General features: G+C 37.1%; 5 protein-coding genes across 9 annotated transcripts in view; all 5 read right to left on the bottom strand.

Annotated features, from left to right (window-relative positions):
• The window catches only part of LOC129794093 (GPI mannosyltransferase 3), a 1,193,052-nt gene that overhangs the window by 398,851 nt on the left and 781,720 nt on the right, over positions 1-12,481 (bottom strand). The window lies entirely within an intron of this gene.
• The window catches only part of LOC129794120 (cytoplasmic tRNA 2-thiolation protein 1), a 1,132,104-nt gene that overhangs the window by 398,851 nt on the left and 720,772 nt on the right, over positions 1-12,481 (bottom strand). The gene's annotated exons all lie outside the window — the stretch shown is intronic.
• The window catches only part of LOC129794129 (plasma membrane ascorbate-dependent reductase CYBRD1), a 1,128,201-nt gene that overhangs the window by 398,851 nt on the left and 716,869 nt on the right, over positions 1-12,481 (bottom strand). The window lies entirely within an intron of this gene.
• The window catches only part of LOC129794176 (cuticle protein 8-like), a 500,748-nt gene that overhangs the window by 398,851 nt on the left and 89,416 nt on the right, over positions 1-12,481 (bottom strand). The window lies entirely within an intron of this gene.
• On the bottom strand, positions 2,448-6,625 carry LOC129794069 (paternally-expressed gene 3 protein). Its single transcript, XM_055834659.1, has 3 exons — positions 6,394-6,625; positions 3,510-5,678; positions 2,448-3,372 (listed from the first exon to the last, which is right to left on the bottom strand). The coding sequence occupies exons 1-3, from the start codon at positions 6,403-6,405 to the stop codon at positions 3,127-3,129; spliced, it is 2,427 nt and encodes an 808-aa protein (XP_055690634.1). The 5' UTR covers positions 6,406-6,625; the 3' UTR covers positions 2,448-3,126.

Here is a 12,481-nt window from a genome sequence, read left to right as displayed (position 1 = left end):
TATTGCTCTGTAGCCGCGCGCGCGAAAAGTCCATGCTGGTGTTTTAATCAGGAATGTGTATCTTATGGGCTGTAACGTACGATGAAAAAAAAATATCAGGCGATAAACATCGAGATTACAAGCATTGAAAAGCCATAAAGTTAATTAATTGCCACTCACAATTAATTAAAAAGACATTTTGTGCAACTTGGGATATTTTTCATCCGCAACACCTCATTATGCATGTTAACTTTGCATCTCTTTTGCAAATTCACAGCTTTGGAACGTGCTTTGGCATTTTAGGGTGAACTGAGGTGAGCTTTCTTGTTTGAAAGCTACATATAACACATCATTATAATATAATATAAGACTACTCATTCAAGACTGATTGAAAAGGGGCAGGGTATTTTGTATTATATATGATTTTACGTAGGTGTTATCAAGGTTTTACCGCCTTAGTAATTTTATGCAGAGTTATTCTAAAAAACAAAAAAAAAATATTTTCGCATTCAAACCGCTCATTTTCCGCTATATAGCAATTTTCTAGTAATATCTTTTGCGGTTCATCGGTTGCATTTAATGTTGCAAGGATGCCCATGCAGGAATTTACCGTATCTTGTAATTTTCTAAAGAGTTTAGCATCATCTTGGGGATGTCAAATTAGTTTTTAAAGGTAAATGAGATGATTTTACGTAAGTCTACAAGTAATTAAGCTTTGCTTTCGTCAATTTTTTAGGTTCGATTGCCTATACTTCTTTTGTTGCTATTTTTGACAAATTAATTTATATATTTATTAGTATAGGTATTTAAAATTAATCGCCAAAGAAATTAGGAGAGAAGAACTCTTTTAAAATTAAATAATCAGTTTAATTTTAAAAAGAATTTTAATTATTCTTGAATTTAATTTTCCGTGAAAATTCTTTCTTTCTTTTTCACTTCAACTAAAAATTTTAGGTTAAAAAATGAAAGCACAATCAAAACTAATATAGAAAAGAAGAATTATTAGTTTAAATTCACCATGAGAATCGTGAATTGAAATTTTCCAATATTTTATCTAACTTAAATTGTTCTTAAACAATTTCTTTTCAAGAACGACCCTCAATTGTAAGACAATCAACCATAAATTTTCTAAAATAATCTTTCTCACCTCAACTTTTACAAGTAAAAAAAAAATTGTATGAGATTTTAGAATAAAACTTCATCCAAAAAAGTCGAAAAGAATTAATTTTTATTCCAGAAACAGCACCGCAAAAGCATGCTCTCATTGAACAAATTATACCTACTTTCTTGTACTGGTGAGTTTATCACCACAATAGAAAACTCCATGAAGATCACAACCACCAAGTTCAAAGCTGACCATTTCGTGATCACACGTTGTGTCTCAAAATAGACTTTGGTGTTTAAGATTATTCAAATAGTTGGAATTGAAAAATGCAAAAACACATATAGAGAATTACCAAACTAGGATAATTTGTGTGATCTTGACATTCCTTTTCACCACCAGCTTTCAATGAAAGTGCTCGACTTTAATGGATTAATTGCTAAATTATACTGAGAGTGTTTGAGAAAATACGATATAAATTAGTTTGTATTTATTATATAAAAGAAACACGCGACAAAGATAGATAAATGACTGTGCGGAGCTTTTCTTTAATGGTTGATAAATGTGCGATCTTTGGGGGTTATTTTCAAAGGATCCCTGCAATCTAGATCACGACCTATAGCAGGGCAGGGGTTTGTTGATTGTGCAGCATATTTATTGATGTAAAAATGGTTATATGAACTGCAATGAATAATTTTAAACTTATGCAATGCAATGGTGGTCTTGACCTGGAAAAAAATCACCAAAAATGATCATGTTTCAGTCATTCGTGTGCACCACAAAATGAGGAAACGATCACATGCGGTATGTTGGGTATTGAAGAAAGCTTTCGAGGGGGGAGACTTTTGTGGCTTTTCTTGTGAATTGGATACACACAGCAGTTGAGAGAAGAGGAAAAAAAGGACAGATAAATTTGCATAAAACAGTATATGATCGCGATGTATTTAAAATGAGAAATGGATCATGCGGCCGAAGGCGGCCGGCCAGACAACTTTTACAAGAGCGCACGATCGTTATTGCGCAATTTTTGCGTACGACAAAGGCTCACGGCTGGTGGTGGATGGAATTTATTGAGTGATCCAGTATCTTTCCTCTACTTTTTTTTCATACCTCCTTTGCCCATTACCCTCCACATTGAGCGTGCGATCGCAAATCCAAAATAGACATCATCAACATTGGCTCATGCGGCACACGGTGTGTCGCCGCACTGAATTGGAAGCAGAAGTCAAGCAAAAAAGAAGCACACAGTGAAAAGATTTATTTCACTCTGAATTTATATATGTATATATGAATTGCAAGAAAAGGAAGACAGAAACAACACGTAAAAAAAAGATTGACAAAATTGGGACAAAAATGAAATAATTAAAAGTAAATATTTTATTTTATACACAATTTTATCATAAAGTAAAAATAATTATACAATTATTAGTTATTTATGACACTTTTATCACAAGAAGTAAACTCAATAATGCAAATGCACGCAATGTTTTTTTTTTGTTCTTTCTTTCTCTTTAGATGGATTTTCTTGTGTTGTTTTCCTTTCATTGTACATTTTTAGTTATTTTTTGTTCTTGTTTTTTTTTTAAATCATAGGCTTGGGGGTGAGAGAAAAAAAATAAACTAAGGGGTGGAGCATGTAATAAAGTTTAGAAGAAAATTCCTTGGAAAATTGCTGTGTTGAGAAACGAGAAGGATCGCTTCTTGATCGTTTCTTGTGAGTTCCAGTGACAATAATATTGCTGGGTGTCGAACGCCTTTCTTTTCTTATTTAAATAACAAAATTACATAATGTTTGTGTTGGCATTACATTTAAGATTAGCATTATAGAGAGATATAGATAGGAAGGAGAAGAAAAAGAAAAGAAAAAGAGTGATATACAAGAGAATTTCGAGAAATCAGAGTACGAAAAATTTGAAGAAAGAATCTATAAATTAAATTAAGCTTAACTTTGAGTATCTGAAATCTCTATGGGGGTTTTCTAAGAGGCTTCGCGGGTTTTTCTTTTTCATAGCAAGGACACTCTGTGAGTTGCCGCAGTGAACATTTTACGCTTTCACGGCCGCCCTTTTGGCCACAACACCATGAACTTGGTCACGACTGTTTGTAACTTGCGCATGGAAGCCAGTCTCCCAGTCAGCATAGTAGCTCACAGTACGGACATTGCCATCGGGTTCAACAAGGGAGTACTGACCCTTAACAACATCACCATCGCGCTCTTCCTTGGCTTCCTTGATGTCACCAGTGTGGGGATCGTTTACTCCATATTCGTAGGCATAACGAGGATGATCATTCTGCGTAAAGAAAAAGAAATTAAAATTCTTTACTAAACTAAAACAATCAGAATTTCAAATTAAATTGTCCGTTACATTTTATTATTCAAAAACTAAGCAAACAAAAAATCCTAAACTACCAAAAAAAATTAACTTACGTAGTATTCGAGATGTTTCTCACTGACGGTTTTAACGACAGCTGGAGCAGCAGCATAGGCAACTTTGGTAGCAGGGACAACGGAGTGTGAGACAGCAGGAACAGCAGAGGCATACCGGAGAGCTCCAGAATGCCCGTAGTATCCATCACCGTATCCATAACCAGCATAACCATGTCCTGCATAACCATGTCCTGCATAACCATGACCTGCATAACCATGACCTGCATAACCATGTCCACCATAAGCAATGGCTGGAGCAGCATAGGAAGCTACAGCTGGAGCGGCAACAACTTTGCTGTACGCTGGAGCGGCGTAGGAAACAGCAGGAGCTGCAACAACTTTGCTAGTTGCGTATGCTGGAGCAGCGTAGGAAACAGCTGGAGCAGCTACAACTTTACTAGCGTATGCTGGTGCTGTGGCATAAGCAGCAACAGCTGGTCCGTGAGAGTAGCTAGCTACAGCAGGTCCATGGGAATAAGTGGCAACAGCTGGAGCATGGGAATAGGTGGCTACAGCAGGGGCAGCAACAACTTTGCTCGCATAGGCTGGTGCAGTAGCGTATGTTGCCACTGCAGGAGCAGCAACAACCTTACTGATGGCAGGAGCAGCAGTGTAGGTAGCCACACTTGGTCCAGCATGGTACGAAGCAACACTTGGTCCAGCATGGTACGAAGCAACACTTGGTCCAGCATGATAAGAGGCAACAGTTGGGCCAGCATGGTAGGAAGCAACAGTTGGACCAGCATGATAGGAAGCAACAGCAGGTGCAACGAGTTTACCGAAAGCTGCGCCAGTTGAGTAGCTTGTTACAGCGGGACCAGTGGAGTAAGCTACCTTAGCAGGAGCTGCATAGGTGGCGTAGGCAGGAGCTGCTGCATATTTGGATACAACTGGAGCTGATACATAGGCTGAAGAAACAGCAGGTGCTGATGAGTAGGTGGCATATGTGGGTGCTGAAACGACTTTAGCTGCAGCAGCATAAGTAGCAACTTTAGCGGGTGCAGACACGTATGCAGTTGAAACAGCAGGAGCAGATGAGTAAGTTGCAACTGCTGGGGCTGCATATGCAACCTTAGCTGGTGCTGAGACGTAGCTTGTTGAAACAGCAGGGGCAGAAGAGTAAGTGGCAACAGCAGGGGCTGATACATATTTAGTCACAGCAGGGGCGGAATATGTAGCCACATGTGGGGCTGATACGTAGGCGGTAGATACAGCAGGGGCAGCCGAAACAACCTTTGCAGCAGGGGCATAAGTGGCAACTTTAGCTAATGGTGCAGAATAAGAGATAGCAGGTGCTGAGACAACTTTAGTGTAGCCTGGTGAGGAAACGTATGAAGAATAGGCTGGGCCTGTGGTGATCTTTGTGACTGGAGGCAGGTAGGCATTGCTAACTTTAGCAGCAACAACGGGAGCAGCAGTGGCGTAGGAAACAGCGGGAGCAGCATAAGCAACTTTAGCTGCAATTGGAGCTGCTGTGGCATAGGAAACTGCTGGAGCAGCGTAGGCAACCTTAGCAATGGCAGGAGCTGCTGTGGCATAGGATACAGCAGGAGCAGCATAAGCAACTTTAGTTGCTACTGGTGCTGCAGCGTAGGAATATGATGGAGCAGCGTATGAAACCTTGGCTATGGCAGGAGCAGCTGTAGCATAGGAGATAGCTGGAGCAGAATAAGCTACTTTGGTGGCAATAGCAGGAGCTGCAGATGCATAGGTAATTGCTGGAGCAGATACGGCTACTTTAGCAACTGGAGCAGCATAAGTTGACACTCCTGATGTTGTTGTGTAGGATGATAAACCAGCACTTGTGGCATATCCATAGCCGGATGGGGCTACAGCGGCATACTTTGAGGATGGAGATTGATCCGCAAGGACAACTCCTGCGGTTTTGGCATACGTTACCCCAGGTGTGTATGATTCAGCACTGTATCCTGGTACAATGCTGGACACTTTATAGGCAGGTCCTGTGGAGTATGAGGAGTAGGCTGGGGATGCGCTATAGGCACTGTAGGATGGGCCAACGGAGGCGTATTTCACAGCCGGAGCTACATTTAGTTGAACTGCAGGTGCAGGGTATGAATAACCCACTGAGTCCCCATGGATACAGTCGGGTTGAGCTGTAGAAGTGGCTCTGGCAATCAGAGATACCACAACGAGGATGATAGCGAATGCCTGAGAAAGATCTTACTATTAGAAATTGATTTAATTTATTTTAATTTAAAAATTAAAGACATTTTAACGGAAAATTTATGAAGAAATAAATTGTTTTTATGCTTTGAAAAATTAAAAAAAAAGATCCTTTTTTTAGCAAGGATTTTTCTTCATATCTTGAATATTTAAAACATTATGCTTTGTTTATTTCAATTAATTAATTTTCATTACATTGAATTTAAAATGTTACACAATAATATGATAAAAGACTTTTTTTTTTACAAAAAGAGATCATATAGGACCAAAACCTTGTCTTTTAGTCAATTTCAAATTAATTTTTCTCATTCATCTTATATCGCACTTTTTTTTTAAAAAATAAATCAAGGGAAAACAAAGGTAGTTTAGAGCACGATCTTCTCCATGTCAATTAATTCAATATGATCTAAATTGCAACAGACGCGATCACTTGAGACACACAGTCCAATTAATTTGAGACAGGTGGAGGAAAAAAAGTAGTTTATCTTGGCTTTTTAACTTGCGGTGGTTTGATTTTCAATTTTCTCGCTAATTGAAACCATAATTGTGAAAAAGACACACTGATCACGATCATTGATCCTCGATTGAGCTTTTCTTGAATGCATTTTTCTCTAAAAAAAACTTCACTTTTCAGCACTTTTCTTTCATTATATCCATTTGAGCAGAGTTGTGTATCCTTTGCGGAGCTTTTAGAACTCACCTTCATTTTCATTCGCTTGAGGATTTGTGGTGAAAATAAGGGGTTGTGAACAACACTACGAGGATCACTTGAGAACGATACGCGATCGTTGCTCTTCTTCGGCACACTTCAATTTGTAGGGAGAGCAAATGCAATGGGATGAAAAATGTGGGCAAATGTGTGAGAAAAATGTAATAAAAATGAAAGAACGTTTCGAATGGAGCTCTACTTTGTAGAGCACAGTGAGACTGATGGACGGCCAATCCCTAAGATCGCTTTTATACCGCAGTCGCGAGATCCGCACATTTTGCCCCATTTGATCACCACGACGTCCAGTGAGCTTTGGAAGCCCCACCGCGATCTCATTTTTGCGAAGGATACAAACACCGATGGAAAACCAGATCGTCGCCTCGCACACATGCCACTTCTTTGGGTAGATCACAGATCGATCTCTTTCTCTCACCTGAGCGGTTACATCACTTTTTCCTCGACGCGCGACCCATAGGCCGCTCTGGCGAAAAATTTTTCGTACATACACTTTAAGTGAGAAACTCTCCGTGGGGCGGGAAAAATCCCACACCCGAGGAATTTTGCCAGAAAGAGAAGTTCTCTCGGGTGATCGTCATTGAGAATGTTTCCAACACACTGCGCCAAGAAGCTCGGCGAGTGCACAAATTCAATTTTATATATAGAGTGAACTCGAGCACTGACCACACCGGCCGAAAGTGAAAGGAATGCGTCCAGCGTGAAACAAGAAAGTCCACCAGGTAGCATCCAAAAACGTCTAATTAACTCTTCCTACGCCCAAGCGAGGCTACACCCTCCGCACTCAATGATGCCTGCGGTATGCGATGTTGCAAAAACAACACAGGAATGCCATCACCTGGCGCCTCCATCGAGAGCTTTTTCACCTGTATATTTTTGTTTTTTTTTGCCCTTACGATGAAGTGGTCTGCAAAAAAAAAATTTTTGTCACTTCTTTAATACTTTTATTTATACTCTAATTTTTTTTACGCTGAAAAATAAGACTTTTCGTCTTATTGCACCATTCAGAAATATTGTTGAGCTGTTTTCCGATCAACTTGACAATATTTCACGGAATATAATGGGATTTTAATGAGATTCTTATAGCGCATAATTACACGTTAATTCATAAAGAAATAAAATAATAAAATTAACCATCTGTTGAGTAAGTTTGTGTATTGTGTCACTTCACTTGATTAAAGTTAATCATATTAATCGAAAACTTGTAATGTGGGAAAATATTCATTGAAAAAATAAAATTTAGTTCAATTTGAATTGTATACGAGGATTGAAGTAAAAGGACTTTTTTAAGAAATTTTATTAGTCTTAATTTTTTAAATTTTTTTGTGAAAAAAGCACAAGAAAAAAAAGCTCGCTTTAAAAAGTTTTATTTTGGAGAGATCAAAACATTAACAAAAAAAGTTTTTTACATAATCTTTGGGATAAAAATTAAAAAAAAATGTTCTTATAGAATTTTTCTATTTAGAAAATATTTTAGGACGAGAAAATTTACTTTAACCTCATAAATTTAATTTAAATTATTCCAATTTATAGAAATTCAAATTCATTTTTTTTAAGAAAATATTTCTTGTAATATTTTTATAGGTAGGTATGTAAAATCAAAAGGTAATTAAGAAAAATACAGAAATTTGCATAAACTATTTCTTCATTTTTCTTTTAGCTTATTGGAAATATTGAATCAATTAAAATGGGTAAAAGTTAAAAATAGAACTGATTATTTAATTGAAATGATTTTATAAAATATTTTAATAAGAAAAAAAAAACACTTTCCAATGCATTTTATGGTTCATGTTTCTCCTTAACTGCGGGAATTTCCACGAGTTTGCATCGAGGCTATATTGCTGTGGCTAAGTGGTTCACAAAAAAAGCTCCATCAAGTCTTTTTTTTTTTTTTTCATTTTATTGGGTATTGGTAGTTTTTACCGGATGCAAAATGTGAAAAATATTACTATTGGTTGAGATTAATTGTAGTGCATGTGAGTTTAAAAACTTTCATTGGCGCTGTGAGCTTTGGATTTAAATACAACGAAAGACACCTGTTACGGCATCAGCACGATGCCCAAGATCATGTTATAATTATTCAATACTTTGGATTGTCTTCGGTATGATCCATTGGCGGTGTGTGTGTATGAGCTGCTAAAAATGGCTTATTTAGAGATTTAGCGAAACAACGAATGAGTGGTGATATGCAAATTTCATGGTAGGTTTGGTGTGAAAATTTGTGTCATTAAATTGTTATTTATTTGAATTAGTCTAAATGGTGTGCTACTGTTTGTTTCAATTAAGCCACACACTCTCTCCCGCTCCTTTTTCACCTTCGCACGGACACACTCCATCCATATATATTTGCAACTCCTCCGTGAGAGCGATGGTTTTCGGTGTCACTTTTTTTGTACACCACTCTGTGCGGTACACAAAATTCCACCAAGAAATCAATTATGCAATCCATAGAGACTGACCTGAGCGACAATCTCAAAGATTGTCCGTTAAAGAGTAAAAAGTCCGGTGTTCCAATTAATAAATACTTTTTGGACTTTTTTCACAACGGAGGAGGAACAAATGCACAAAAAAGAAATCACATACAATATACGAAAAAAAAGAAGTATAAAAGACCAGTTTTTAGACATTTGCCCATATATTGAGATCATTTATGCGCTATATGTATGTATCCCATACACTCATTGCATTCGCCGCAGACTTTACGTTCTCGAAAGGAGCTTTCGCGGGAGAAAGAGAACCGCACAGGGGGAAAGAGAGAGCTTTTAAATTATGTACTTTATTGTATTGCTTTTATTTTTTTTTAAACAAAATATTGCCCTCCCTCGAGTGCCCTCATGTATGACTCTACGTGCACTATTACTTAATCTAATGGCGAATGAGATAAATATTGTCCGCCATGCAGAAAAAGGTAAGCTTTGCCGCCAAAAGTGACACACCCGCAACTCTTCAGTGTGCGTGGCGTTCAAAAAAGTCGTGACGAGATTAATGGGGCGTCTTTGGACAAATTCTCAACCACCATGCAAATTCATCGGTGACCCAAAAACACCTAACAGCTTGACAAAATTTTAAAGGAAACACATTAATCGTGCACTGAGAGAGAAAAAGGTTAGAATAATTCCAAGTTTTGCGAATAAATTTTCGAAAACAAGAAAAGGCCAAGAAAATAATGGAAATAATGTTCAAATTGAAAAAACTCAAGTGGAGCTTTTTATATTTATTTTGAAGCTTTTGATATCAAGTTGAGATTTTATTACGAGTCTTTTGGTAATAATAAAATAATTTCTCCGCCAGAGGGCCAAGTTCATGTAATGCCATCTACAGCCTTTTTTAAACAGAATAAGGTGCGTCAACAATCCTGCCTTGTAGACGCATAAATTGTTGTACAATCAACCCACTAGTAAACCTAAATACCCGCTAGGTGAAACAATTTTTTCTCAGAACAGAAATACACTTAAATTTAATCTATTGATTGAAATGTCAATTAAATCATTTATGTATATCTTTTAAACCAGTCAATTAAATTTTTAAGATTGACCTGTAGTAAAATTTCGAGAATTTCTCATTACAAATGTTAACATATTGCTTTATATTTAATGCTCTTGAGGTTCACGATGCAATAACAAAAAAAAGTAAATGAATTGAAATTGAAAATATTGCTCAACTTTGTTGTAATGTTATTTCTTTCAGTGTTATTTGATGAAAAAAGCGTTGAAATTGAACTGTAAACTCTGCGTTTGTCATTCAATCCCCGATGGCGATTTAGTGCGAGGAAATTTATAGCTTTTCAATTAGCCAAACGCTCAGACTTTCTTGTTTTTCTATCTCCCCATCCACAGAACGTATATATAGCTTTCAAAAACATAACAACGAGTTTTCCTTATATTTAATCAAATACGCAATGAGCTTTTTGGAGCAAACATCTCGGTGTTTTTTTTTTAATGAAAGCTGCAAAACTCCCCGAAAAGGAGCTACGCCCATATTAATTTCTGAAAATTTTAATAGCTTTTCTGCTTTAGGGTTGACCAAATGTGGGGGTAATTAATTTCTGTGTTAAAGAAGTAGGGTATATATAATTAAAAAAAAAAAAACGGAGTTTCCTTTGGTGGTATGAACGCGACATTATCAAATGCATTTTATACTTTTTCACTCAAAGCTTAACGAAAAAGAGCAAAAAAGCCGCATGCGGTTGAAACATAAATCATAAACAATTACAATTTCGCGACCATACGAGTACCTCAAAGCGTCAATTTATTTTCAAAATCAGCAACACTACGAGCAATTAAATACTTTTTTTTTTTCTTACATCGCCCCATTCAATGGAAATGACGCTGTTGTGGCGCGAAAAGGGTAACAATTTTTTTGTGTTTGTATATGACAAAAGATCAAAAAGAGCTTTCAGCGCTTTGAACAAGTCAATGACCATTTCAAGAAGTAAAGCAAAAAACCCCGACACATATGATAAGGTACATACATATGCCTTATGCAAGCAGGACGCTTTTTGTGGTTAACTCGTTTAGCGTACGCTTCAGCTGTCCTTAGGCGATTTGTATATAAACTAGTACAGGAAAATAAAATTAAACTAACAAGCTTAATGATTGATTTCGATTTTCATTAAATATTTATAAATTTTTGTAAAGTTCTTCTTTAAAAGTATTTTAAATTATTGAAAAAAATATGATAAAAAGAGCTCTGATTGGAAAATTTTAACACGATTTTTACGAGAAATAAAATCAAACCACTTAAAATATTAATTTGTTAACCCCCTGCTGGATGCTCATTCGCGCCGCAATTAAGCTTTTTGTGCTTAAAAAATAATTTTGAACGTGAAAATTGAAAGAGCTTTTAGACGAATTCAAATTAAAATATTGATTTTTAGTGAAGGAGCAGCTAAAGAAGCTGGGCATACAAAATGATCGATTTGTGATGCATTTGTGAAGAATTTTGCTGCTTGCAAACTAGAGCAGGACAGGTTAGCAATGGTGTCTTTAATGGTTAATATTTTGAGACATTAATCTGCATTGCTGGTGTGACTCAAAGGCAGCATTAGAGGAAGATTTATTGCAATGCATTTAATCCCACCTTTTCGCACCTCCTCACCTCTTCTGCCTAAGTTTAAAATTCAGCACGGTTGCATCACTGCCTGGTGTGACAAACCGGGTGAATGATGGAGTCTCTGATCGGATTTCTTGCTGAGCTGCTGAGCCTCTTGTCGAATTAGGCCTCTATTAGGTGTCAATTTGACGGACTTTTGCCATCTCTTGGCTCACCATGGAGGATTTCCTTCAACTATATATAGAGGCTCTTTGAGTTAGGTGTGACGTCACCTTTTCACTCTCAAGTTATGCACGCGGAAAGTTGCTCGCGTTATCGTCAATCACGATACAACGCATGGACTTTCTTCCAAACTGCTATATGTACCTCAAATGCTCGATGGTGGATTAGCTTTCGTCCTGCTGCGGTAACACCCAGACACACTATATGTATATGTCCGCACGGTCCGCCAGCTTACGAGGGGTCTGAGTGAGATAAATTCTGGTGACTGAATTTGTGTGTCTTTTAATTACAAAATAGCACGCAATTCACATTTTATTGGATGACTGTGAAATATATGCATTTTAAAATGAAACTGCAATGAGTGCAGCGATAAATGTTAAAATGCCTCACTTTGGGTCTCTGACTAAAAGTATTTCCATTTGACTTTTGCGAATTTTGAAATTGAGGCATATTACCAGACCGCGAAATTGAAAGTTGTGCCTTCATACCTCCATTTCGAGAGATCTTTTTCGCATTTCTTCGTTTTTTTTTTAAAGCACAAAACCAACTTTGCCAATATCGTGAAATTTAATCGTACAATAATCACCATTTTTACATTCCCGCATATATTGCACATTTTTTAAGTGATGGAAAAAATCCCACTGAAATTATTATTAGGCGTGTGCAGCCAAGGGGTGTTTATCTGAATGAAAATCTTCGGATCTTCGGATTATTCGCCAAAGATTCGGATTATTCGCCAAGATTCGGATTATTCGCCAAGATTCGCTTGATTCGCCAATATTCGGTTGAT

This window comes from Lutzomyia longipalpis, chromosome 3 (assembly GCF_024334085.1).
Source record: "Lutzomyia longipalpis isolate SR_M1_2022 chromosome 3, ASM2433408v1".
Classification (NCBI taxonomy): domain Eukaryota; kingdom Metazoa; phylum Arthropoda; class Insecta; order Diptera; family Psychodidae; genus Lutzomyia; species Lutzomyia longipalpis.
The sequence above is the reverse complement of the archived record's forward strand: the minus strand, read 5'-3'. Positions and strand labels throughout refer to the sequence as shown.